This window comes from Mus musculus, chromosome 3 (assembly GCF_000001635.26).
Source record: "Mus musculus strain C57BL/6J chromosome 3, GRCm38.p6 C57BL/6J".
NCBI classification, from domain to species: Eukaryota; Metazoa; Chordata; class Mammalia; order Rodentia; family Muridae; genus Mus; species Mus musculus.
Window position 1 is genome coordinate 93,319,200 of NC_000069.6, and position 25,913 is coordinate 93,345,112.

Here is a 25,913-nt window from a genome sequence, read left to right on the forward strand (position 1 = left end):
TACACACACACAACTATGTAATATTGTACTGAAAGCTAACTGTATAGTTTAATAAAAGTTGAATGTAATGACATCAGAATCCAAATGTCAAAAGTAATGGAATTTGATGTTCAGAAGGAACCTGAAGTATCCTAGTCAGATGTACCTTTATTAAACTAGTTAACTAGTTTTATTTAAGAGATTCCAGCCAAGATACCATCCATGATTTTACTGCCTCTTGGATTTAGTAGTGGCTGTAGAGCCTCTTTTCATCGCTTTGTAGACACACACACACACACACACACACACACACACACACACACACACACACACACATAGCCCTTCTGCAAAGTGTCCTGAAAGTTGGACAGGTGGGGCTGATACTAGCCCAGATTTGGGAGCTGCTATTGCAATCTCAGGTTAACGTGTAAGGAAGTAAGAAGGTAAACACCTGGGAGGTGAGATGGAGAAGGAGCTGGACTTGTTTAGGAGTGAACTAGGACATCTCAAAGAAAGCAACTCCTCCCTCAGATGGACATTATAAAAAGGCCAGTGTTTCCAATGAGCAGCACCCTGCAAGCAACATCAGTCTCCATCCCTACTGTTCCTCTGGTGAACCAGGTAAGTGAACAATCACCCACTTCTACTCACAGTATTTGGGTCTACTAAATACAAAAGTCCAGATTAGACTCGAAAGTTTTCTTTTTAGAATATTATGAGGGACTCTGATATAAAACTACACTGTTTGTAGCAGCTCCTATCTTTGAGATCTTTCCTTACGAGTATACAAATCGAGTAAGCCACTAGCAGCTTGTCTCCTTTTATTCCTCTGTTATATAAGCAGAAAGTCTTTGAGGAACGGTTGCTACACAAAGAATGAAAGCAGATGCTGTCTGAGAGGAGCCTTCCTCAGCTTCCTATCACCTAACCCTATAGCTAGCTTTTCTCATTTTTTCTACCTTCTTTGTCCGAAAAAACTTTGAGAACCCAAGTTAGCCACTGGTACTTTTGAGGTGGATTTAGACTTTCTATGTAGGTGACATGCCTGTCTCCTGTAGTGTGATGATTGAGACTTAGAAAGCAGCTAGGAGATGGATGATTAGCACATTTGGGTTTTCTATAGATCCAGAACAAATCAGGTAGCCCAATAAACAAAGTCTCCCCTACATTCATTCAGGAATTGAAGTAAGACATAGGGATCCTGTTCTAATTTCATCACTCTCTTGCTACATAGCTGAAACAAGTTATTCCACTCTGGATTCATTCTCAACTAGTACAGAAAGAAATTAATCATGCTGACAATAATTACAAATGATTGGAACTATTTATGTGTTTAAGCAATAAGTTAGAGATGGATCTCTTGTTCCCTCATCTAGGTTAACTTGAATTTGCAACAAGATGCCTAAACTCCTGGAAAGCATTGTCACTGTCATCGATGTTTTCTACCAGTATGCCACTGAATATGGGAACTGTGACATGTTAAGCAAAGAAGAGATGAAAGAACTTCTGGTAACAGAGTTTCACCAAATTCTGAAGGTAAGAATTCTATACCCAGACTGAATTCTGAAGCAATTCTCTTGTCTACTTTACTCTACCTTTTGTTTATATTATCAAATATCAGATATGACTCTCTATTTAGCAATAGACAAGTGAATGTGGAAGACTTGAAATCATCCATAAACCATTGATTAATATTTTTTAACCTGATTAGGTTAAAATGATCCTACCAAACAACAGGCAATTTAAAGATTTAAAAATTTCCTGCCTGTGAGAGCAATCCTTGTAACAGAAAATCTTCAAAATATAATGAATCACATTCTTACATTTGATTTCCTTAGTGTAGAGTCTAAACCACTACCTATTTCTGAGATTCTGGTAATCTTAAATTAAATCTGGTAAACTTAAATTAAAAGAAATTTATATTGACCTATGAAAGGGGGAGAAAAATGACCTTAAACTTATGAGCTCTGAAAATAAACATTTGGGAACTTAAAATTATCCTTTAATTCAAATGCTTACTAAATAGCATTTGGATTCCTATGGCTATCTTATATCAAATACCCTACCTCCTAAACTTGTTCTTTCTCTTTTAGCACAATATAGAATCCCAGGGTAGGTACTGATTTCCTCAATCTCAGAAGACACTATCATCTTCTAATCTCCATCTAGTTTATAAAGAGACTTTTAAAACAGTCCATTTCTCTCCATCACAAGTGCTAGTCCTCTGGTTCAAGCTAAATTCTATTGTAATTTCACCATAAAAATCCTCCAGTGAACCACATCAGCTCTTAATATAAAACTCAAAATTCCCCAACACGATTTAAGAATTATGATCCAGTCTATATTAATCTCACTAGCACAATGTCCTTACTGCTTGTACTAAATTTAGCAGTCATGAATTTCTGTCAATTCCTTAAATAAACTATACTTCTCTTTTCTTTCATACTGTGTTCATATCATCACATCTATCTGCATCTTCTCTGTGTTCCTCCTACCTTTCTTCCTTTAGCTAGTTCTAATCCATCCTTCAATGAATAACATATCCTCTCATTAAACTTTCTTGAATCACAACTGGCTCCCTTTTGATGTGCTCATATTTGATATAAAATTATAAATTTGTATATCAAACCATAAGGCTTCACTTTTAATATTTTATCTATTTACTCATTTACTATTAAAACAATATCTCCTGTAATATAGTCTGGCCTTAAACTTGCTATGTACCTGAGAATGACCTTGAACTCCTGATCTTAGTGCCTCTACCTCCTGAGTGACAGGATTACAGGCATGCATCATCAGGCCAAGCAAAAAACTTAAATCATTCACTGCTTTAGACCCTCCATAACATAGTGCTAGGCATACTACAGCTCTGACCCCAAGATTACTGTTTTAAAATCTGTAATTAGCAAATAAACAGACTGGGCAAAGAAAATTTATATATAATTAAGTAGACATCTACAATTATTATTTATAAATTATCTAACCATCCTTGATTAACCATTGCCCGTCTTTCATTCTTTCCTTCTTTCTTTCCTTGCTTCCTTCTTTCTTTCTTTGACAAGATTTTGCTTCTAATTCCAAGGATGCCAGGAACTTCCTATGCAACACACACTGCAAAGTCAAGATCATATTTCCTTGGCCTGCAAAATATTATTCACAGCTACTAACTTTACAAAGCTAACAGGCCAACTTGCTCCTCTCTCTCTCTCTCTCTCTCTCTCTCTCTCTCCCCCTCCCTCACTCTTCCTCGCTATCTCACTCTCTATCCCTTTTACCTTTCTAGCCCAAACAACTATGTGGTCAATTTCAACCAAAATGTATTAAATATTCATATTTCTACAGCCTTCCCCCAAATGCTTAACTAGCTTTATATTAAATAGTTACAGAACCTTCACTTATACTTTATTCCTTGACAGAATCCAGATGATCCAGACACCGTAGATATCATCATGCAAAATCTGGATCGAGATCATAACCACAAAGTGGATTTTACTGAGTATCTTCTGATGATACTCAAGCTGACTAAGGCTTGTAATAAAATTATTGGCAAAGATTACTGCCAAGCTTCAGGGTCAAAGCAGAAAAATCACAGTCACCAGCACCAAGAGGAACAGAGTAAAAAAGAAACAGAAAACAAGGAGCAAAAAGGCTCTTTAAGTTCTAGTGCAGGAGAGAATGACTCTTATTCCAGGGGCTCAAGAGGAAGCAATAAAAGCAAATCCAAAAAACTAAGAAAAGGGAAGGAGCAAAGTTCTAAACAAACAACAAAATCAAATTCAAGTGATCACGAAAATAGTGAGGATTATGAACAAGGCCAGCATGAATCAGGATTTTCTAACTCATCTGGCAACGGGAGACCTAGCTCAAGGAAAGCTTCTGGCTTCCCTCAACCTGGTTCAGAACCAGGACAATCTTCTAGCTCCAGTACAAAAGGATCTGGCGAATGTTATTCTTCTGGTAATGGAAAACATGGTTCATCATCAGGAGGATCAGCAGTTTCTGGCTCAGGTCACTCTAACACCTATGGTAAACAAGGAACAGGATCAAGGCATTCATCAAGCAACAGGAGAAGCAGGTCTACCTCAAGGGAATCTTCTGGCTCCCAAGAATATAGCTCTGGATCATCAGAAGAACCTGGCTTTACACATGGATCTGGTCGAAAAAACTCTTCTACTTGTGGAAAAAACGGTTCCTACTCTGGACAGTCAACAGGCAGACATCAACAAGGATTTGGATCTAGTCATGAATTAGAATCCGGTCAATCAATCACCTCTGCTAACCATGGCTCTCATTCTAATCAGTCATCATGCAGTGGCACAAGAGAGTGTGGGTCTAGCGAGTCTTCCATGAAGAAGACCCATGTTTCTGGTTCAGGACACTCTTCAAGTACAGGTAAATATACATCCACTTCAGGACAAAATTATAACTCCACTAGACAAGGTTGCGGACAAGGCAAGTCTTCTGGGTCTGAACAATATGGTGCCTCATCAGGACAGTCTTCAGGCTGTTCGTCAGGTCAGTCCACTCGCTATGGTGAACAAGGTTCAGGATCACGTAACTCATCTACCCAAAGCAGAGGCAGGTCTACCTCAAGGGAGTCTTCTACATCTCAACAGTTTGGATCTGGCTCAGGAAGATCTTCTGGCTTTAGTCAAGGTGGATCTGGGCAAGGTCGATCTTCTCGTGGTGGACAGCAGGGTTCCTTCTCTGGACAGACAGAAGGCAGTCAACAGCATGGATCTTGTTGCGGTCAGTCTTCTGGGTATGGTCAAAATGAATATGGCTCAGGTCATTCTGCCAGCTCTGGTCAGCAGGGCTCTCATTACAGTCAGTCTTCCAGCTATGGCACACATAACTCAGGTGGAAGCCCGTCTTCCAGCCAGAGGGGACATGGCTCTCGTTCTGGACGATCTTCAGGTTTAGGTCAATATGGATCCCCTTCAGGACAAACTTCTAGCTCCACTAGACAGGGTTCTGGACAAGGTCAGGCCTCTGGGTCAGGACGATATGGTGCCTCATCAGGACAGACTTCAGGCTGTGGGTCAGGTCAGTCCACTCGCTATGGTGAACAAGGTTCAGGATCACGTAACTCATCTACCCAAAGCAGAGGCAGGTCTACCTCAAGGGAGTCTTCTACATCTCAAAGGTATGGATCTGGCTCAGGAGAATCTTCTGGCTTTAGTCAAGGTGGATCTGGGCAAGGTCGATCTTCTCGTGGTGGACAACAGGGTTCGTTCTCTGGACAGACATCAGGTAGAAGTCAGCATCAATCTGGCTCCAGGCATGGATCTGGCTCAGGACAGTTTCCCATCTCTGGACAGCAGGGCTCTCATCACGGTCATTCTTCCAGTTCTGGCACACATAACTCAGGGTCAAGCCAGTCTTCTTCCACCCAGTGGAGTCACGGTTCTGGTTCAGAACAGTCTTCTGGTTTGGGTCATTATGGTTCCACATCAGGACAAACTGCTAGCTCCACTAGACAGGGTTCTGGACAAGGTCAGGCCTCTGGGTCAGGACGATGTGGCGCCTCATCAGGACAGACTTCAGGCTGTGGGTCAGGTCAGTCCACTCGCTATGGTGAACAAGGTTCAGGATCACGTAACTCATCTACCCAAAGCAGAGGCAGGTCTACCTCAAGGGAGTCTTCTACATCTCAAAGGTATGGATCTGGCTCAGGAGGATCTTCTGGCTTTAGTCAAGGTGGATCTGGGCAAGGTCGATCTTCTCGTGGTGGACAGCAGGGTTCCTTCTCTGGACAGACAGAAGGCAGTCAACAGCATGGATCTTGTTGCGGTCAGTCTTCTGGGTATGGTCAAAATGAATATGGCTCAGGTCATTCTGCCAGCTCTGGTCAGCAGGGCTCTCATTACAGTCAGTCTTCCAGCTATGGCACACATAACTCAGGTGGAAGCCCCTCTTCCAGCCAGAGGGGACATGGCTCTCGTTCTGGACGATCTTCAGGTTTAGGTCAATATGGATCCCCTTCAGGACAAACTTCTAGCTCCACTAGACAGGGTTCTGGACAAGGTCAGGCCTCTGGGTCAGGACGATATGGTGCCTCATCAGGACAGACTTCAGGCTGTGGGTCAGGTCAGTCCACTCGCTATGGTGAACAAGGTTCAGGATCACGTAACTCATCTACCCAAAGCAGAGGCAGGTCTACCTCAAGGGAGTCTTCTACATCTCAAAGGTATGGATCTGGCTCAGGAGAATCTTCTGGCTTTAGTCAAGGTGGATCTGGGCAAGGTCGATCTTCTCGTGGTGGACAACAGGGTTCGTTCTCTGGACAGACATCAGGTAGAAGTCAGCATCAATCTGGCTCCAGGCATGGATCTGGCTCAGGACAGTTTCCCATCTCTGGACAGCAGGGCTCTCATCACGGTCATTCTTCCAGTTCTGGCACACATAACTCAGGGTCAAGCCAGTCTTCTTCCACCCAGTGGAGTCACGGTTCTGGTTCAGAACAGTCTTCTGGTTTGGGTCATTATGGTTCCACATCAGGACAAACTGCTAGCTCCACTAGACACCGTTCTGGACAAGGTCAGGCCTCTGGGTCAGGACGATGTGGCGCCTCATCAGGACAGACTTCAGGCTGTGGGTCAGGTCAGTCCACTCGCTATGATGAACAAGGTTCAGGATCACGTAACTCATCTACCCAAAGCAGAGGCAGGTCTACCTCAAGGGAGTCTTCTACATCTCAACGGTTTGGATCTGGCTCAGGAGGATCTTCTGGCTTTAGTCAAGGTAGATCTGGGCAAGGTCGATCTTCTCGTGGTGGACAGCAGGGTTCCTTCTCTGGACAGACAGAAGGCAGTCAACAGCATGGATCTTGTTGCGGTCAGTCTTCTGGGTATGGTCAAAATGAATATGGCTCAGGTCATTCTGCCAGCTCTGGTCAGCAGGGCTCTCATTACAGTCAGTCTTCCAGCTATGGCACACATAACTCAGGTGGAAGCCCCTCTTCCAGCCAGAGGGGACATGGCTCTCGTTCTGGACGATCTTCAGGTTTAGGTCAATATGGATCCCCTTCAGGACAAACTTCTAGCTCCACTAGACAGGGTTCTGGACAAGGTCAGGCCTCTGGGTCAGGACGATATGGTGCCTCATCAGGACAGACTTCAGGCTGTGGGTCAGGTCAGTCCACTCGCTATGGTGAACAAGGTTCAGGATCACGTAACTCATCTACCCAAAGCAGAGGCAGGTCTACCTCAAGGGAGTCTTCTACATCTCAAAGGTATGGATCTGGCTCAGGAGAATCTTCTGGCTTTAGTCAAGGTGGATCTGGGCAAGGTCGATCTTCTCGTGGTGGACAACAGGGTTCGTTCTCTGGACAGACATCAGGTAGAAGTCAGCATCAATCTGGCTCCAGGCATGGATCTGGCTCAGGACAGTTTCCCATCTCTGGACAGCAGGGCTCTCATCACGGTCATTCTTCCAGTTCTGGCACACATAACTCAGGGTCAAGCCAGTCTTCTTCCACCCAGTGGAGTCACGGTTCTGGTTCAGAACAGTCTTCTGGTTTGGGTCATTATGGTTCCACATCAGGACAAACTGCTAGCTCCACTAGACAGGGTTCTGGACAAGGTCAGGCCTCTGGGTCAGGACGATGTGGCGCCTCATCAGGACAGACTTCAGGCTGTGGGTCAGGTCAGTCCACTCGCTATGGTGAACAAGGTTCAGGATCACGTAACTCATCTACCCAAAGCAGAGGCAGGTCTACCTCAAGGGAGTCTTCTACATCTCAACGGTTTGGATCTGGCTCAGGAGGATCTTCTGGCTTTAGTCAAGGTAGATCTGGGCAAGGTCGATCTTCTCGTGGTGGACAGCAGGGTTCCTTCTCTGGACAGACAGAAGGCAGTCAACAGCATGGATCTTGTTGCGGTCAGTCTTCTGGGTATGGTCAAAATGAATATGGCTCAGGTCATTCTGCCAGCTCTGGTCAGCAGGGCTCTCATTACAGTCAGTCTTCCAGCTATGGCACACATAACTCAGGTGGAAGCCCCTCTTCCAGCCAGAGGGGACATGGCTCTCGTTCTGGACGATCTTCAGGTTTAGGTCAATATGGATCCCCTTCAGGACAAACTTCTAGCTCCACTAGACAGGGTTCTGGACAAGGTCAGGCCTCTGGGTCAGGACGATATGGTGCCTCATCAGGACAGACTTCAGGCTGTGGGTCAGGTCAGTCCACTCGCTATGGTGAACAAGGTTCAGGATCACGTAACTCATCTACCCAAAGCAGAGGCAGGTCTACCTCAAGGGAGTCTTCTACATCTCAAAGGTATGGATCTGGCTCAGGAGAATCTTCTGGCTTTAGTCAAGGTGGATCTGGGCAAGGTCGATCTTCTCGTGGTGGACAACAGGGTTCGTTCTCTGGACAGACATCAGGTAGAAGTCAGCATCAATCTGGCTCCAGGCATGGATCTGGCTCAGGACAGTTTCCCATCTCTGGACAGCAGGGCTCTCATCACGGTCATTCTTCCAGTTCTGGCACACATAACTCAGGGTCAAGCCAGTCTTCTTCCACCCAGTGGAGTCACGGTTCTGGTTCAGAACAGTCTTCTGGTTTGGGTCATTATGGTTCCACATCAGGACAAACTGCTAGCTCCACTAGACAGGGTTCTGGACAAGGTCAGGCCTCTGGGTCAGGACGATGTGGCGCCTCATCAGGACAGACTTCAGGCTGTGGGTCAGGTCAGTCCACTCGCTATGGTGAACAAGGTTCAGGATCACGTAACTCATCTACCCAAAGCAGAGGCAGGTCTACCTCAAGGGAGTCTTCTACATCTCAAAGGTATGGATCTGGCTCAGGAGGATCTTCTGGCTTTAGTCAAGGTGGATCTGGGCAAGGTCGATCTTCTCGTGGTGGACAGCAGGGTTCCTTCTCTGGACAGACAGAAGGCAGTCAACAGCATGGATCTTGTTGCGGTCAGTCTTCTGGGTATGGTCAAAATGAATATGGCTCAGGTCATTCTGCCAGCTCTGGTCAGCAGGGCTCTCATTACAGTCAGTCTTCCAGCTATGGCACACATAACTCAGGTGGAAGCCCCTCTTCCAGCCAGAGGGGACATGGCTCTCGTTCTGGACGATCTTCAGGTTTAGGTCAATATGGATCCCCTTCAGGACAAACTTCTAGCTCCACTAGACAGGGTTCTGGACAAGGTCAGGCCTCTGGGTCAGGACGATATGGTGCCTCATCAGGACAGACTTCAGGCTGTGGGTCAGGTCAGTCCACTCGCTATGGTGAACAAGGTTCAGGATCACGTAACTCATCTACCCAAAGCAGAGGCAGGTCTACCTCAAGGGAGTCTTCTACATCTCAAAGGTATGGATCTGGCTCAGGAGAATCTTCTGGCTTTAGTCAAGGTGGATCTGGGCAAGGTCGATCTTCTCGTGGTGGACAACAGGGTTCGTTCTCTGGACAGACATCAGGTAGAAGTCAGCATCAATCTGGCTCCAGGCATGGATCTGGCTCAGGACAGTTTCCCATCTCTGGACAGCAGGGCTCTCATCACGGTCATTCTTCCAGTTCTGGCACACATAACTCAGGGTCAAGCCAGTCTTCTTCCACCCAGTGGAGTCACGGTTCTGGTTCAGAACAGTCTTCTGGTTTGGGTCATTATGGTTCCACATCAGGACAAACTGCTAGCTCCACTAGACAGGGTTCTGGACAAGGTCAGGCCTCTGGGTCAGGACGATGTGGCGCCTCATCAGGACAGACTTCAGGCTGTGGGTCAGGTCAGTCCACTCGCTATGGTGAACAAGGTTCAGGATCACGTAACTCATCTACCCAAAGCAGAGGCAGGTCTACCTCAAGGGAGTCTTCTACATCTCAAAGGTATGGATCTGGCTCAGGAGGATCTTCTGGCTTTAGTCAAGGTGGATCTGGGCAAGGTCGATCTTCTCGTGGTGGACAACAGGGTTCGTTCTCTGGACAGACATCAGGTAGAAGTCAGCATCAATCTGGCTCCAGGCATGGATCTGGCTCAGGACAGTTTCCCATCTCTGGACAGCAGGGCTCTCATCACGGTCATTCTTCCAGTTCTGGCACACATAACTCAGGGTCAAGCCAGTCTTCTTCCACCCAGTGGAGTCACGGTTCTGGTTCAGAACAGTCTTCTGGTTTGGGTCATTATGGTTCCACATCAGGACAAACTGCTAGCTCCACTAGACAGGGTTCTGGACAAGGTCAGGCCTCTGGGTCAGGACGATGTGGCGCCTCATCAGGACAGACTTCAGGCTGTGGGTCAGGTCAGTCCACTCGCTATGGTGAACAAGGTTCAGGATCACGTAACTCATCTACCCAAAGCAGAGGCAGGTCTACCTCAAGGGAGTCTTCTACATCTCAACGGTTTGGATCTGGCTCAGGAGGATCTTCTGGCTTTAGTCAAGGTAGATCTGGGCAAGGTCGATCTTCTCGTGGTGGACAGCAGGGTTCCTTCTCTGGACAGACAGAAGGCAGTCAACAGCATGGATCTTGTTGCGGTCAGTCTTCTGGGTATGGTCAAAATGAATATGGCTCAGGTCATTCTGCCAGCTCTGGTCAGCAGGGCTCTCATTACAGTCAGTCTTCCAGCTATGGCACACATAACTCAGGTGGAAGCCCGTCTTCCAGCCAGAGGGGACATGGCTCTCGTTCTGGACGATCTTCAGGTTTAGGTCAATATGGATCCCCTTCAGGACAAACTTCTAGCTCCACTAGACAGGGTTCTGGACAAGGTCAGGCCTCTGGGTCAGGACGATATGGTGCCTCATCAGGACAGACTTCAGGCTGTGGGTCAGGTCAGTCCACTCGCTATGGTGAACAAGGTTCAGGATCACGTAACTCATCTACCCAAAGCAGAGGCAGGTCTACCTCAAGGGAGTCTTCTACATCTCAAAGGTATGGATCTGGCTCAGGAGAATCTTCTGGCTTTAGTCAAGGTGGATCTGGGCAAGGTCGATCTTCTCGTGGTGGACAACAGGGTTCGTTCTCTGGACAGACATCAGGTAGAAGTCAGCATCAATCTGGCTCCAGGCATGGATCTGGCTCAGGACAGTTTCCCATCTCTGGACAGCAGGGCTCTCATCACGGTCATTCTTCCAGTTCTGGCACACATAACTCAGGGTCAAGCCAGTCTTCTTCCACCCAGTGGAGTCACGGTTCTGGTTCAGAACAGTCTTCTGGTTTGGGTCATTATGGTTCCACATCAGGACAAACTGCTAGCTCCACTAGACAGGGTTCTGGACAAGGTCAGGCCTCTGGGTCAGGACGATGTGGCGCCTCATCAGGACAGACTTCAGGCTGTGGGTCAGGTCAGTCCACTCGCTATGGTGAACAAGGTTCAGGATCACGTAACTCATCTACCCAAAGCAGAGGCAGGTCTACCTCAAGGGAGTCTTCTACATCTCAACGGTTTGGATCTGGCTCAGGAGGATCTTCTGGCTTTAGTCAAGGTAGATCTGGGCAAGGTCGATCTTCTCGTGGTGGACAGCAGGGTTCCTTCTCTGGACAGACAGAAGGCAGTCAACAGCATGGATCTTGTTGCGGTCAGTCTTCTGGGTATGGTCAAAATGAATATGGCTCAGGTCATTCTGCCAGCTCTGGTCAGCAGGGCTCTCATTACAGTCAGTCTTCCAGCTATGGCACACATAACTCAGGTGGAAGCCCCTCTTCCAGCCAGAGGGGACATGGCTCTCGTTCTGGACGATCTTCAGGTTTAGGTCAATATGGATCCCCTTCAGGACAAACTTCTAGCTCCACTAGACAGGGTTCTGGACAAGGTCAGGCCTCTGGGTCAGGACGATATGGTGCCTCATCAGGACAGACTTCAGGCTGTGGGTCAGGTCAGTCCACTCGCTATGGTGAACAAGGTTCAGGATCACGTAACTCATCTACCCAAAGCAGAGGCAGGTCTACCTCAAGGGAGTCTTCTACATCTCAAAGGTATGGATCTGGCTCAGGAGAATCTTCTGGCTTTAGTCAAGGTGGATCTGGGCAAGGTCGATCTTCTCGTGGTGGACAACAGGGTTCGTTCTCTGGACAGACATCAGGTAGAAGTCAGCATCAATCTGGCTCCAGGCATGGATCTGGCTCAGGACAGTTTCCCATCTCTGGACAGCAGGGCTCTCATCACGGTCATTCTTCCAGTTCTGGCACACATAACTCAGGGTCAAGCCAGTCTTCTTCCACCCAGTGGAGTCACGGTTCTGGTTCAGAACAGTCTTCTGGTTTGGGTCATTATGGTTCCACATCAGGACAAACTGCTAGCTCCACTAGACAGGGTTCTGGACAAGGTCAGGCCTCTGGGTCAGGACGATGTGGCGCCTCATCAGGACAGACTTCAGGCTGTGGGTCAGGTCAGTCCACTCGCTATGGTGAACAAGGTTCAGGATCACGTAACTCATCTACCCAAAGCAGAGGCAGGTCTACCTCAAGGGAGTCTTCATGTTCCCAACACGATGTTTCAGGCTCAGGAGAGTCTTCTAGCTTTAGTCAGCATCGGTCTTGTCAAAGCCAGGCCTCTCACAATGGGCAATGTGGTCCTTTTTCTGGACAATCATCTGGTCATATTCAACATGGACCTTGTTTTGGTCAAACTGAAGGCTCATTTCAGTCATCTAACTGTGGACAGCAGGGTACTACTTCATACCAATCTTCTGGTTTTGACCAGCAAAGGTCTGGATTACATCAGTCTTTTCCCTGTAGTAATCATGAGTCCACCTCTCAAGAGTATTCTAGCTTTGGATCATGTGTGTCTGGTTCAGGAGAATGTTCTGGCTTTGGTAACCAAGTATCTAGACCAAGTCAGTCTACTTATGAGCATCATGAATCTAATAGAAATCAATCTTCTGGCTATAGACAATATAATACTGCATCAGGACAGTCATACTGCGGTGGTCAGTGTGGATCTAATTCAAACCAATCCTCTAGCTACAGAGAACAGGGACTTGGTTCAAATCAGTCTTCTCAGTATGGCCAATATAGATGTCCCTCAAGTCATTACTCTAGCCAGAGCCAACATGGAGTTGGGTGTAGTCATGGTTTTAACACTGGTCAATATGGGTCTGGTTCCTATCCCTCTTCTAACTCCAGACAAAACTGTCCAGGATCTGGTCTATGCCCTACTTCAGAACAATATGGGTCTGGTTCATGTCAGTCCTTTAGTCCTGGATCATGTGGTTCTGGATATGGTCAATATTCTAACTTTGAACAACCTCAGTCAAATAGGAGATGCGGAAACCAGTGGGAATCTGGCTGTAGCTCCTCAAATTGTAATGAAAATCAATCAATAAGAGTGCATAGACAAGTAGAAACCTCCTCAGGCTGTGGCTTTGGACAATTTTCTTCACAGGAACAGATTAGATCTGATACTACTGGTAAATTGTCACTTTGTAATGTGGACAATAGACAAGGTAACTGTAAGTATCAGATAATCAAGGGAAGTAACTTTGGAATGAGAAACACAGTCTCAGGACCTCATAGTTTCAATAGTAGCACTCCACTGTATGAGTATGTCCAAGAGCAGAGACGCTAATTCTCATAGTAAATAAAGAACTGTGATAAAATTAACATAAATGTTAATTTAAGAAATGAGAAATTATGATAGTTAAGAAGCTCATCATGAAATTCCTTTCTCAATCTGGACATATCTGCTCTCATCCATTTAAAATGAAAATTAGCGTATATTTCTAGTTATTGGGTTCCTTCCAAATAACATATGATAGCTGGGTTACTTAGGATCTATTACAGTGGATAAATGTTTGGTTTAAGGGAATTAAGTTAGGAAGAATAATTTGAAGAATATGGGATTTAATTAAGTATCTATCTAAAAGATTATTATTTAGTTAAGAATGATGCTAAAGCTAAGCTTATAGTTTTAAAGGGCAATATATTATAAATGTATCATCAGTCCAGTTGCCAAAGCTTTACTTTACATTAACAGTCTAATTTTTAATGTATAAAATGTTAGATGGCAAAAGCAAGACTTATATGTATGTGTGTTTCTATTCTTACACAAATCACCAAGATACTCTGGCACAGTTTAAATCAATAAATGGACAAGTGGCACTAAGCTATTGTTCCAGATGCATATTCCCAGCCAATGGAAAAGTGGTGCAGGAGCAAAGGATCCAAATGTGGACTTTACCTTTATTTCAGCAAGAGATATCCTGGCTTCCATTTGTAAGAAATTGTTTTAGATTAGAAAAGTTTATCCATAGTACATACAGCTTTGAAGTCTAAGTAGTTTACTGGTCTTCCCATGTGGAGATATCATTAATAACAAGACAGAAAGGAAGCTTGCCATTGTTATAAAGATCTTTGTTTGACTGTAATGTATTTCTTTCACGTCTTTGGATTCAAACAACTGGATTACATTAATATTGACAATAAATTGGATGGTGATTAAATACTAAGTTTTGTTCTGCCTCTGTTTCATTTTACTTCTTTAATGCAAGTGTTCAAACTAGATACCAATACAAGGAGCAATTTCCAAAAGTCCCATACCTCACAAACAAATCCAGATTAGAAAACCTTAAAATCTTAATAATATGGACTATTTAATTTAAAAATAGGCAAAACCCATGCGTTTCGGTCTTGTGTGGGATCTGGTTGGTTGGTTGGTTTGGTTTGGGACCGGGTCTCATGACTAGCTTTGCCTGGGCTCAACTCATTCCTCCTACCTTAGCCTTTTGAATGCTGGGATTACAAGCATGTGCCACCATACCCAGCTTCACCACATTGTTCTTCACAATAATTTTTTATGTGACACAGAGAGCAAAAACAAACTAAAAATAAGTGAGACTACATCAAACTAAGAAGTAAAATAATCAAGATTAAAAAGGCAAGAGAAAAATATTTGAAATAAATGTGTCTAAAGAAGCCAATAAGAAGTTAATATCTAAAATAAACTCAAAAAGACCAAAAAGAAAGGACAAAGTTTGCACATTTTAAAATGGGAAAGCCCTGAAGAGGTAGTTTCCAAAGAAAACAAGTAGACAACAAATATGTAATAACAAACTAAAATTAGATAGGCCTGTGGATAGCATGTTTCTAGTATCAGCATTTGGAAGACTGAGACAGGAGTACTCAGCCTTGGGTCATAGCAAGACCATCTTTCAAAAACAGAAAAAGAAGGAGGAAGAAGAGGAGGAGAAGGAGCCAGAGGAGGAGGAGGAGGAGGAGGAGAGAAGGGAAGGGAAGGGAAGGGAAGGGAAGGGAAGGGAAGGGAAGGGAAGGGAAGGGAAGGGAAGGGAAGGGAAGGGAAGGGAAGGGAAAAGAAGGGAAGGAAACAAATGGAAACAAAAGGGGAAACATGAAAAAAAATACAAAAGAAAGGAATGCTAATAGGGACCTGCAGGACCAGCCCAAGCTGCACATCCTGTGCCTTGGCCTAGCATGGTGAGTCCACCTGACCCTATTCTCCCTACATCCTCCCCAGTTCCCATACCCAAACCAGGTTTCACACTGAGTGTTCCAGCTCAGTCTGAAGAGCCTTATGCCATTCCCAATCTCTAGGCATGGTACCAGTGGCAAACCTTATGCACCATGTCCAGATGCTGAGTTCACCAGACTCTATCCAACCCATGCTATATCCAGCCTCCAGACTTATTGAAGCTCACACAATCTGAGTGCTGGTCCACTCTAGTGAGTCTCCTGGATCCTACCCAGCCTGTACCACATCCAACCTCCAGACCTAACCTGGGATATATATTTGTGTGCTGGCAAAGCCGAATGAGTTCCTAGAACCTTAGCTGTTCACCCTATCCCCAATCCTTAGGTTAAGCCTCAGTCACACAGTTAACTCCCTGGAACATCACATGTCCATGCCATCCCAAACCTTCATCTTAGTTCCACAACCTTTATGCCAGCCTAAGTTGGTGAGGACCAAATCCCCAGCCCACCCATGTAATCTTCATATTCTCAGATAAACCTTGAACAGTATGGATGGTATGTCAGCCAGATGAGATCCAGTCATCTGTCCAACTCACGTGTGTTTTTGTTTAACACAGAACTGGACTCAGTTTGATCAAAATTCAACACCGAGTATCTGAAGGATTAACCTACAAATTCCTCATACCTGATCTGAAATCAACCATGCTTGGACAAAAACAAAATAACTAATTGCACATCAAACACAACCAACAACATCCACATGCCCAAGTCTCATCACAAAAACACAAATAATATAAAAGGTCAAGACAATCTGTCAACAAATCAAAGAGCTGAAAGATCCACACATGCCACTCATCATCAGAAAAATGAACATTAAAACATTAAGAGATGTTGTAACATACTATTTGAATGACTAAAGTTTAAAAACACTGGCAAAACCAAGTGCTAGTTCTGCTCAGGTAAAGGAAAGTTGTACAGACACTACAGAAAAAATACTTTTTATCATAAAGTCAAAGTAATTTTGTGAGAGTAATGAGGACAAAATGAAATCATTTCTATTAATAAAAAATAATTTCATAGGGCCCAGTTCCAACCCTTTGGCAACCTAACATTACACATCTTAAGACCTGTGGAGTCTGATCCCCAGGTAAGACTGTATTCCGTTCTCTAGTACTATAATTTCTGGCATCTCAAAACTCACACAGAGCTTACTTTCCAGATGAGAATCATTTCCCTTTTTCTGGCTCCCAAATCTCTAGTGCCTAAGGATACAAGGGAGATCATTCCAAGATTAGAGGCAGCCTCTTATATGTAGGCATCCTAGCCCCACCATCTTAGGACCCAAGTGAAATTCTTCCCTAATTTAGAAGTCACATTTCCTGTTCTCTGGCACCCAAATCCTCACATCTCAGGTTTCACATGGACTTCACTCTCCATCCTCCCAGGACCCAAGCAGAGCTCATTCCCCAGGTCACAGGCCACATGTTCCACCTTCCAGCACCCTAACCCCAACATCTATCAACCCATAAGGAGTTTGTTGTCCATGTCAGAGGCCAGGAAGCTCACTTTCTGGCACCACAGCCCCCAAAACAACCTAAGCAGAGCTTGTTCCACATGTCAGAAGCTATACCTCTGTACTTGGGCATCCTCAGGACCCAAGAAAGGGTCCCCCAGTCAGAGGTTATACCCTCCCTTCCCTTCCCTTCCCTTCCCTTCCCTTCCCTTCCCTTTTCCCTTCCCTTTTCCCTTCCCTTTTCCCTTCCCTTTTCCCTTCCCTTTTCCCTTCCCTCTTCCCTTCCCTTCTTCCCTTCCCTTCTTCCCTTCCCTCTTCCCTTCCCTTCTTCCCTTCCCTTCTTCCCTTCCCTTCCCTTCTTCTTTCTTTCTTTCTTTCTTTCTTTCTTTCTTTCTTTCTTTCTTTCTTTCTCTCTTTCTTAGAATTCCAGACTGGTATACAGTGTGCCCACCCTTACTGAAGAGATGTTAGCACTGGATAACTGCTAGGAGAGGAAGAGTCGCTCTCTAGTGAGGCTATGGCAGGTGTTCCCTATGATCTAGCAGATGTCCCCACATCCATACACATAAGAGTAGCACTAAGTAGACTAAATTTCCACTAACTTAGGAATAAGACAAAGATGTCTACTTTCTCTAGTCCTGTCCTGTTCAATACAGTGCTTGAAGTCTTAGCTAGAGCAAAAAGACAAGTGAAGGAGATAAAGGAGATACAAATTGGAAAAGAAGATTATCCTTCTTTGCAGATGACATTATTCTACACATAAAAGACCCTAAGGACTCTACCAGAAAACTTTTACAGCAAAGTAGCAGGATACAAAATTAACAAAAATGACAGTCGCTTTCTTATAGACAAATGGCAGATAGAACAAGAAAGAAATCAGGGAAACCATCCCATTCACGATAGTTCCAAAAACAAAACTCTTGAAATAAACCTAACCAATTACATGAAAGATTTACTCAATAAAAGCTCTAAGACACAGAAGAAATTTGAGACAACAACAGACAATGGAAAGACCTCCCATGCTCATGGATTGGTTAGATAGAAATTGTGAAAGGGGCCATCCTGCCAAAAATAATCTCAAACTCAACACAATCAATATCAAATCTAAAACAATTCTTCACAAAATTAAAAAAAAAATCTTAACATTTATATGGAAACAAAAAGGCCTAAGGAAACCAAAATAATCCTAATTAACAATAAAAACATTGCTAGGGGTATCACCATTCCTAATTTCAAGTCACAGTACAGAGAAAGAGTAATAAAAAACAGCACTGTTCTGGTGATACATTGCTCAATGGAATAGAACTGAGGACCCACATATAAGCAAACACTCCTTCAGCCAACATATTTTTTTAAGCAAAAACAAAAAATATACACTGAAGAAAATACCATCTTCACTAAGTGGCATTCACAAAACTGGATAGCTACATTTAAAAGAATAAAAGATTTCTGTACCTGCAGAGAACTGAATACAGGCTAGCCTTTGGTACTGTTATTTTTAGGAAGCATCACCTGTTTCGATGTTTTGTCAACATCTTTTCCATCACCTTCTGACTGGTTTAATAAAGAGCCAAATGGCCTATAGCAGGAGAAGAGGAAAAGCAGGACATCTGGGCAGGTCTCACAGAACTAACTCCTTTTCAGCTTCCACTGAAAGTCCAAACCACCTTCTAATGCTTGAAGCAAATTACTTAGCTCTGGAGTAGTTAATTCAGAAAGGGGTAGTAAAGGCCCCAAGAGATAGGTTAAATAGTACTTTATTAACTTTAAATTTTTTTAATTCTAATGAGGAAAAAAACAACAGCTGCTGAGAGAAATTGGATACAAAGCTGGATTATATTTTAGTCATTTTGCCATCTGCTCCTTCTCCCACAGGAATTCTGATGCAGAGAGAAGATAATATCTTAGAATGGATATTTTAGCACATAAACAGAGTGGAAAATTTAAGACCTATGTAGACTTGTTCTGGAATTAATTCTGAAAGGAAAAATGAGAGTTTGTCAGTTAACAGGAAGAGACCTTGAAGAAATTATGGTACCTTTTACTAATACTGAAATTGCCTCATTATGGGTAGAAAACAGACATTGGCAAAAGAGCTTTGGGGGGTGGGGGCAGGGGGATAACAACAAATACCCCAAAAGCAAGCAAGCAATTTCAGTTTATCAAAAGAACTAATTGAATTCTTCTTCATATAGTAAAAAGAACACCAATTTCTTTTTTTTTAAATATTTTATTAGGTATTTTCCTCATTTATATTTCCAATGCTATCCCCAAAGTCTCCCATACCCTCCCCCCCCATTCCCCTACCCACCCACTCCCACTTTTTGGCCCTGGCATTCCCCTGTACTGGGGCATATAAAGTTTGCATGTCCAATGGGCCTCTCTTTCCAGTGATGGCAGACTAGACCATCTTTTGATACATATGCAGCTAGAGTCCAGAGATCCGGGGTACTGGTTAGTTCATAATGTTGTTCCACCTATAGGGTTGCAGATCCCTTTAGCTCCTTGGGTACTTTCTCTAGCTCCTCCATTGGGGGCCCTGTGATCCATCCAATAGCTGACTGTGAACATTCACTTCTGTGTTTGCTAGGCCCCGGCATAGTCTCACAAGAGAGAGCCATATCTGGGTCCTTTCAGCAAAATCTTGCTAGTGTGTGCAATGGTGTCAGCGTTTGGAAGCTGATTATGGGATGGATCCCCGGATATGGCAGTGTCTAGATGGTCCATCCTTTCGTCACAGCTCCAAACTTTGTCTCTGTAACTCCGTCCATGGGTGTTTTGTTCCCAATTCTAAGAAGGGGCAAAGTGTCCACACTTTGGTCTTCGTTCTTCTTGAGTTTCATGCGTTTAGCAAATTGTATCTTATATCTTGGGTATCCTAAGTTTCTGGGCTAATATCTACTTATCAGTGAGTATATATTGTGTGAATTCCTTTGTGATTGTGTTACCTCACTCAGGATGATGCCCTCCAGGTCCATCCATTTGCCTAGGAATTTCATAAATTCATTCTTTTTAATAGCTGAGTAGTACTCCATTGTGTAAATGTACCACATTTTCTGTATCCATTCCTCTGTTGAGGGGTATCTGGCATTTCTAAAGCTCCTATCTTTTATATAGATGCCAATAAATCAGGAACAGTGGGTTGTAAGTCAGAAAATTGTCAAAGACTATTTTTGACACCAAGAGTAAACTGAGGTGGGGGTCAAAAGTGATAGTTCCTGACAATCTGGTGGTCTTTTACTCTTTTAGGGCCAGAACTGCTAACTTCTGGCAATTGACTGCTGTTAGCTGCAGAAGGAGATGAGGAAGTGAGAAGCACTTAGCCCGTGAGAAGCTTGGAGCTCATTAACTCTTTGTGAGCCAGCTAGAAAGAACTGAGACTAAGACTGGAGGAACAACTGCAGATTCACTCATCTCTGCTCGAGTGAGTGAACATAACATATCAAACTTTAACAAGATGTTGTAACTATCACCACATCCAATTTTACATTGGGTGCAATTTTCCCAAATTTGTAGAGCTTCCTCTACAGTTACATTTCTCTTGAAGTCATGAACAGCGTTCATTTTAATATTACCGGTAATATCTAGTCCTTAGATATAAAGCAGGCTCCTACTAGGTCTTTCTAGGTCATCAAATACTGGTTTAATCAAGGAAGGAGGTAAGAGAAGGAAACGTAAATAGATGAAGAGAATGGTAAATAATAAAAATAATTGAAGAAATGACATCATGAGGTGCTTGTGCCAAAGAAGCAGGCCTTGAGGCCTCTCAGTACTCATATTGGGGCCCACAAGAGGTCATAACCTCGCACTCAGAGACACAGTACCCCCCGGCAGGTTTTTCTTTCTCATCATCTGGGGTCCCAGGCATATTGAGCTTAATGTGTGGTGTCTCCAACAACTTAAGAGAATGTATGATGTTTGGATGCAAGACTGTAAGTATAACCCAACAGATAGTGGATGATGCTCTTTCATTGGTTCTCCTTGGAACGCTTCACTGGTCTTCACAGACAGCACCCTTGCATTGGTAGGCCTTACAATGCTTTACTGGTCTCTGCTGATATTTGCTTTCTTGACTTCATAAAGAGAAACGTGCCAAAGAACTTCTCACAGTATTCCGGCTGCTTCTTGCCACTTCTGCAGACACGTGCTGAGTCAGCAGAACCTTACAGTTTCTTCTGGATTGAGCCTATACTACTGATTCATGTTTGGTGTTTGCCTATTGGACTGGACTGCTGCTACTGATTCATGTTTGAATTTTTTGAACTGGACTGCTGATATCCTGACAACAAAGATTAGAATCATCCCAAAGAACTACTTCTAAATAGGCCCACAGCCTCCATTCCCTATTAACCTTTCTCTTCCCCTAACTCTGGTAGGTGGGCTAGAAGAGAGATGGAAGCATTAAAGAACCCTAATTAAAGTAGGTTTTGAAAAATCTAAGCCTACAAATATCTCAATTTTCTTAGGGTCTGTAAAATATGTCGTCACCCCCAGATAGCAGGAAGCATTTTTAAGAGAATAACATCTCATTCCCAGGGGGGAAGAGAGGGCCATTCAACGATTGATGGATGTTTGTAGTTGCTTAAGTGGAATTGGTCACAAGTTGTTAATGATCTTGGTCAGGGAGGAAACAAAGTAAAGGAGCTCAGATTTGAAGATCTCTTTTTCTTCTCTATCCTTCTTTCTCTCCTATTTAGTGACAGGGGAAGGGTAAGAAGAAGATGAGAAGAAAAGGGGGATAGAATGAAAGAATAGGAAGGATAGAATGAAAAGATAGATTATTGAACATACTTTTAGACTAGGAAGCAACAACAAGCCAAATATTTTTACATTGGTATGGATGTTTATGTATTAATAAAAATGAAGATTATTTTTCTTACAATGTGCTATATATAAGTTTCAACTCTTGTTTAAAATATTGTACCTATGTAACTCATTTAAAAATGTAAACTTCTAGTCCTTGAAAGCTACTATTACAAACTGTTTAGGATAATTAAGAAATGCAAGTTAGGTCTGGAGAGATGGCTCAGAGGTTGAGAGGTTCTGAATTCAATTCCCAGCACCCACATGGTAGCTCACAACGATCTATAATGGGATCTGATGCCATCTTCTGTCATGCAGGCACACATGCAAATAAGGCACTCATATACATAAATACATAAATCTTTTAAAAAAGAAAGAAATTCGAGTTAGTAGTCAATCAAACTTGTGGTCGTGATAGATATTAGATTGATTAATTAGTGAAATAAGCTTTATTTAATTTTTCAACATTTAGCAGAAGGTAACTAGCTAGAAACAAGCAACGTTTGCTTATACAGATATATTCTAGATAGACAATCTCCAAAAACTTCAGGGATCTGCAGAATATGGCATTTAGGATGTTTTAATAACATAGGGCTTTTCTTGGCAGTGAGATACTCAGCTTCTGGCAGCACCCCATACTACTTCAAAGAAGGTGATAGGCATCAGAGAACCTCCATATGAAGTTTGTTTTAATATGGCAAAGCTTGTCACTGGGCAAAAAAACTGCCCTTATCTCAACTGCTGACAGCATGCTGTCCAAACTGTGGACAAGCTGAAAACCGAGGAAGTCGACTATCAAACTGTGCCAAGACAAGGTAAGCCAGTCCTTCATAATTTCTGCTTATCAGATAAGTCTGTCAGATATTCTGGGCCAGGAGGCCAAAGATGGATGCTGTAATGTTGCAGAGGAACCTTGGGTAACTGATCAGACAATCAACAGTCTCTGTCATTTCTATAGTTTTAGAAGCTGATTGCTCTGCACTTCCAGTTTACTCAGGTAATACTTATCCTTCTCAGGTCTCTCATGGGGTTGAAGACTAGATAGTTATAGTCTCACATATATGCTTAACTTGTTTAGGAGTTAAGAAAATGCTTTGGGGAACGCCAGGGCCAAAAAGGGGGAGTGGGTGGGTAAGGGATTGGGGGGGTGGGTATGGGGGACCTTTGGGATAGCATTGAAAATGTAAATGAGGAAAATACCTAATTTAAAAAAAAGATCCTGTCTATTAAAAAAAAAAAGAAAAGAAAATGCTTTTAGCTCTAAAAAGATTAATTTTTAGGTTGATAAATATTTATTATGAAAGTGATTTGGGTATAGAATTTGGGACTCACCAAAATAGGATACATAGTAGAATACATTCTCTATGTTTGCCAAATACAAACGGACTAGACATTGTGTATGTAATTTTTACCTAATAGGTCTCATAATTATTCTCATTTTATATAGTTTATTAATATTAGAGAAAGACCCTTTTATTGGACTAAAGAAGGAAGATGTCAGGGTAATCTCTTGTGCATGGTGTAAAGATTGTCTTTGTATTATTGAAATGCTGTTTTCTGTACTGGCAGAGATTCACGTACAGGCTAGACTTTGGTTTTGTTTTTTTTGTATGAACCATCAGTGAAAAACTGATTCAGTGTTTTGTAAGCATCTTTCTCCATCACCTTCTCATTGATTTTATGAAGAGCTAAAACAAGAGAGAATAGGCGAACTCCTGGCAGAGATGGGAACTCTGGGGAAAAAAAAAAAATCAGGTGTGAGGAATTCTCCAGCAAGACAAGGAAGAAGGAAGAGGTGCCAGGACTGAAGTAGAGGTGATGTGCCATATGGCAGATCTTAGATTAGAAAAATCTAAGAATTAATTAAGTTATACAAGCTGGTCAGGAAACAGCCTAAGCTAAGGCCTGAGCTAAATATATAAGTCTTGGGCACTGGCAGGTCAGAGACAGTCCATGGGGTATTCCTGGGCTCCTCCAACATTTGTACTCATATGCACATAACCACATGTGCACAGATGCACATACACACACACAAGCACACACACATGCACATAATTAAACATAAAAAACCCTTTAAAAATTATGAAACTAGATCCTCATCTCTTACCCTGTATAAAATTCAATTCCAAATAGATAAATGACCTGAAATTAAGATCCCACACTGAATCTGTCAGAGGAGACAGTGAGAAATTAGTAAAGTGTACCAACTACAAACATAAGTAAGGAATTTATGACTAGGACTCTATTAGCCAGGGATTAAGACCAACAATCAAATGGGACCTCATAAAACTAAAAAGCTTCTATACAGCCAAGGACACTGTCATTTGAATGAACAGAAGCCTACAGGAGAGGCAAAAAATCTTTATACCAGATATACATCTCACAGAGGATTCATGTATAAACTATACAAAGAACTCAGGAAACTAAACATCAAGAAAACAAATAAGTCCATTAAAAGTGAGGACATGGAAGTAATAGTGAATTCTCAAAAGAGAATTTTCAAATGGCTGAGAAGAAAATTTTAATGTTCAGTCTCCTTATCCATCAGAGGAATCTACAAATTTATACTAATTTGAGATTTATCTTTACACCAGTCAGAATGGCTAAGATCAATAAAACAAATGATAACAAATTATGGCATGGATATGGGGAAAACAGAACATTTATTCATTTTTGGCTGCAATGCAAATTGACATAGCCACTACAGAAGTCAGTGTGAAAGCACCTCAAAAACCTAGAAATACATCTACCACATGATCTAGCTATACCACCACTGGGTCCATCCCCAAAAGACTCTATATCCTACACAAAGATTCTTGTTCATCCATGGCCATTGCTTCTCTATTCATAATACCTAGTAAATAGATACAGTCTAAATATCCATTAACTGAAAAAAGGACAATGAATTTGCCCATTAAAAAATGAAATCTGGAGCCGGGCAGTGGTGGCGCACGCCTTTAATCCCAGCACTCAGGAGGCAGAAGCAGGTGGATTTCTGAGTTCCAGGACAATCAGGGCTATACAGAGAAACCCTGTCTCAAAAAATCAAAAAAAGAAAAAGGAAAAGGAAAAGGAAAAGAAAGAGAGAAATCTGCAGTAAAAGGGATGGAACTAGAAACAATCATTTTTCCAGAGGGGAAGAAGCGTCAGTCTTACAAGTGTAAGTTCACAAGTGTGAACCCTGAAGAGTGGCCTGGCAAGATACGCCCTCACCACCCTTTGCTCATACAGTTTTTATTTTATTTTATTTTATTTTATTTTATTTTTATATTAGGTATTTTCTTCATTTATATTTCTAATGCTATCCCAAAAGTCCCCCAGAGTACTACTCAGCTATTAAAAAGAATGAATTATGAAATTCCTAGGCAAATGGATGGACCTGGAGGGCATCATCATGAGTGAGGTAACACAATCACAAAAGAACTCACATGATATGTACTCACTGATAAGTGGATATTAGCCCAGAAACTTAGAATACCCAAGATACAAGATACAATTTGCAAAACACATGAAACTCAAGAAGAATGAAGATCAAAGTGCGGACACTTTGCCCCTTCTTAGAAATGGGAACAAAACACCCATGGAAGGAGTTACAGAGACAAAATTTGGAGCTGAGACGAAAGGATGGACCATCTAGAAACTGCCATACCCGAAGATCCATCCCATAATCAGCCTCCAAACGCTGACATGCACTAGCAAGATTTTGCTGAAAGGACCCTGATATAGCTCATACAGTTTTTCTACCTCCTCTTCAGCAATCTTCCCTGGGCCTTAGAGTGGGTGCCATAGATCTTTGCTATCTCTATAAATCTAAGAGAGAATTTTTACCTAAACATACAAGGAATTTAACATTTAAAACCTCAAGAAAATAAACACCCGTATTTTTAAAATTAGTTATGGAATTAACTGAAAATCCTCAAAAGAAATAACAATGGGTAATAACCATTTTTTTAAGTGTCCAACATCTTTAGCCTTTAGGGAAATGCAAATCAAAGCTAATTTGAGATTCCATCTTACTCAAGTAAGTGTGACCTTTTTCAAAAAAAAAAATGTTTACCCATTCTCTCCATAAACAGATACTTTTTTTTAAAGCCAGAAGATTATAAGGAAAGAGTCTCACATGTAGTAACTTAATAGTAATTACTATAAAAGACTCTGCCAGAACTACAATCTATACACCTCAACCATAGCCAAAAATCCTTCTGCAAGGGCCCCTGAGGAGCAGCTGTACATCCTTGTTAGTAA

General features: G+C 42.7%; 1 protein-coding gene across 5 annotated transcripts; it reads left to right on the forward strand.

The window, feature by feature from the left end:
- The first annotated feature begins 549 nt into the window (after nucleotides 1–549).
- Nucleotides 550–14,373, forward strand: Hrnr (hornerin). 5 transcript variants are annotated; one of them, NM_133698.2, is made up of 4 exons: nucleotides 550–600; nucleotides 1,356–1,515; nucleotides 3,396–10,098; nucleotides 10,630–14,373. In NM_133698.2, exons 2-4 carry the CDS (start codon nucleotides 1,378–1,380, stop codon nucleotides 13,491–13,493), a joined length of 9,705 nt encoding a protein of 3,234 aa, NP_598459.2. In that variant the 5' UTR covers nucleotides 550–600; nucleotides 1,356–1,377; the 3' UTR covers nucleotides 13,494–14,373. The 5 variants fall into 5 exon arrangements, with proteins under 5 accessions (NP_598459.2, XP_006502050.1, XP_030108642.1 ...); XM_006501987.3 differs by having other exon boundaries at nucleotides 3,396–8,841; nucleotides 9,373–14,367; XM_030252782.1 differs by having other exon boundaries at nucleotides 3,396–5,709; nucleotides 6,241–14,367.
- Nucleotides 14,374–25,913: the final 11,540 nt, after the last annotated feature.

What these genes read in the sequence shown, in the direction of transcription:
- Hrnr (XM_006501986.4), top strand. Translation starts at nt 1,378, where the DNA reads ATGCCTAAACTCCTGGAAAGCATTGTCACTGTCATCGATGTTTTCTAC. An exon ending in AGTTTCACCAAATTCTGAAG is followed by an intron (nt 1,516 to 3,395) that starts GTAAGAATTCTA and finishes ATTCCTTGACAG; the next exon opens with AATCCAGATGATCCAGACAC.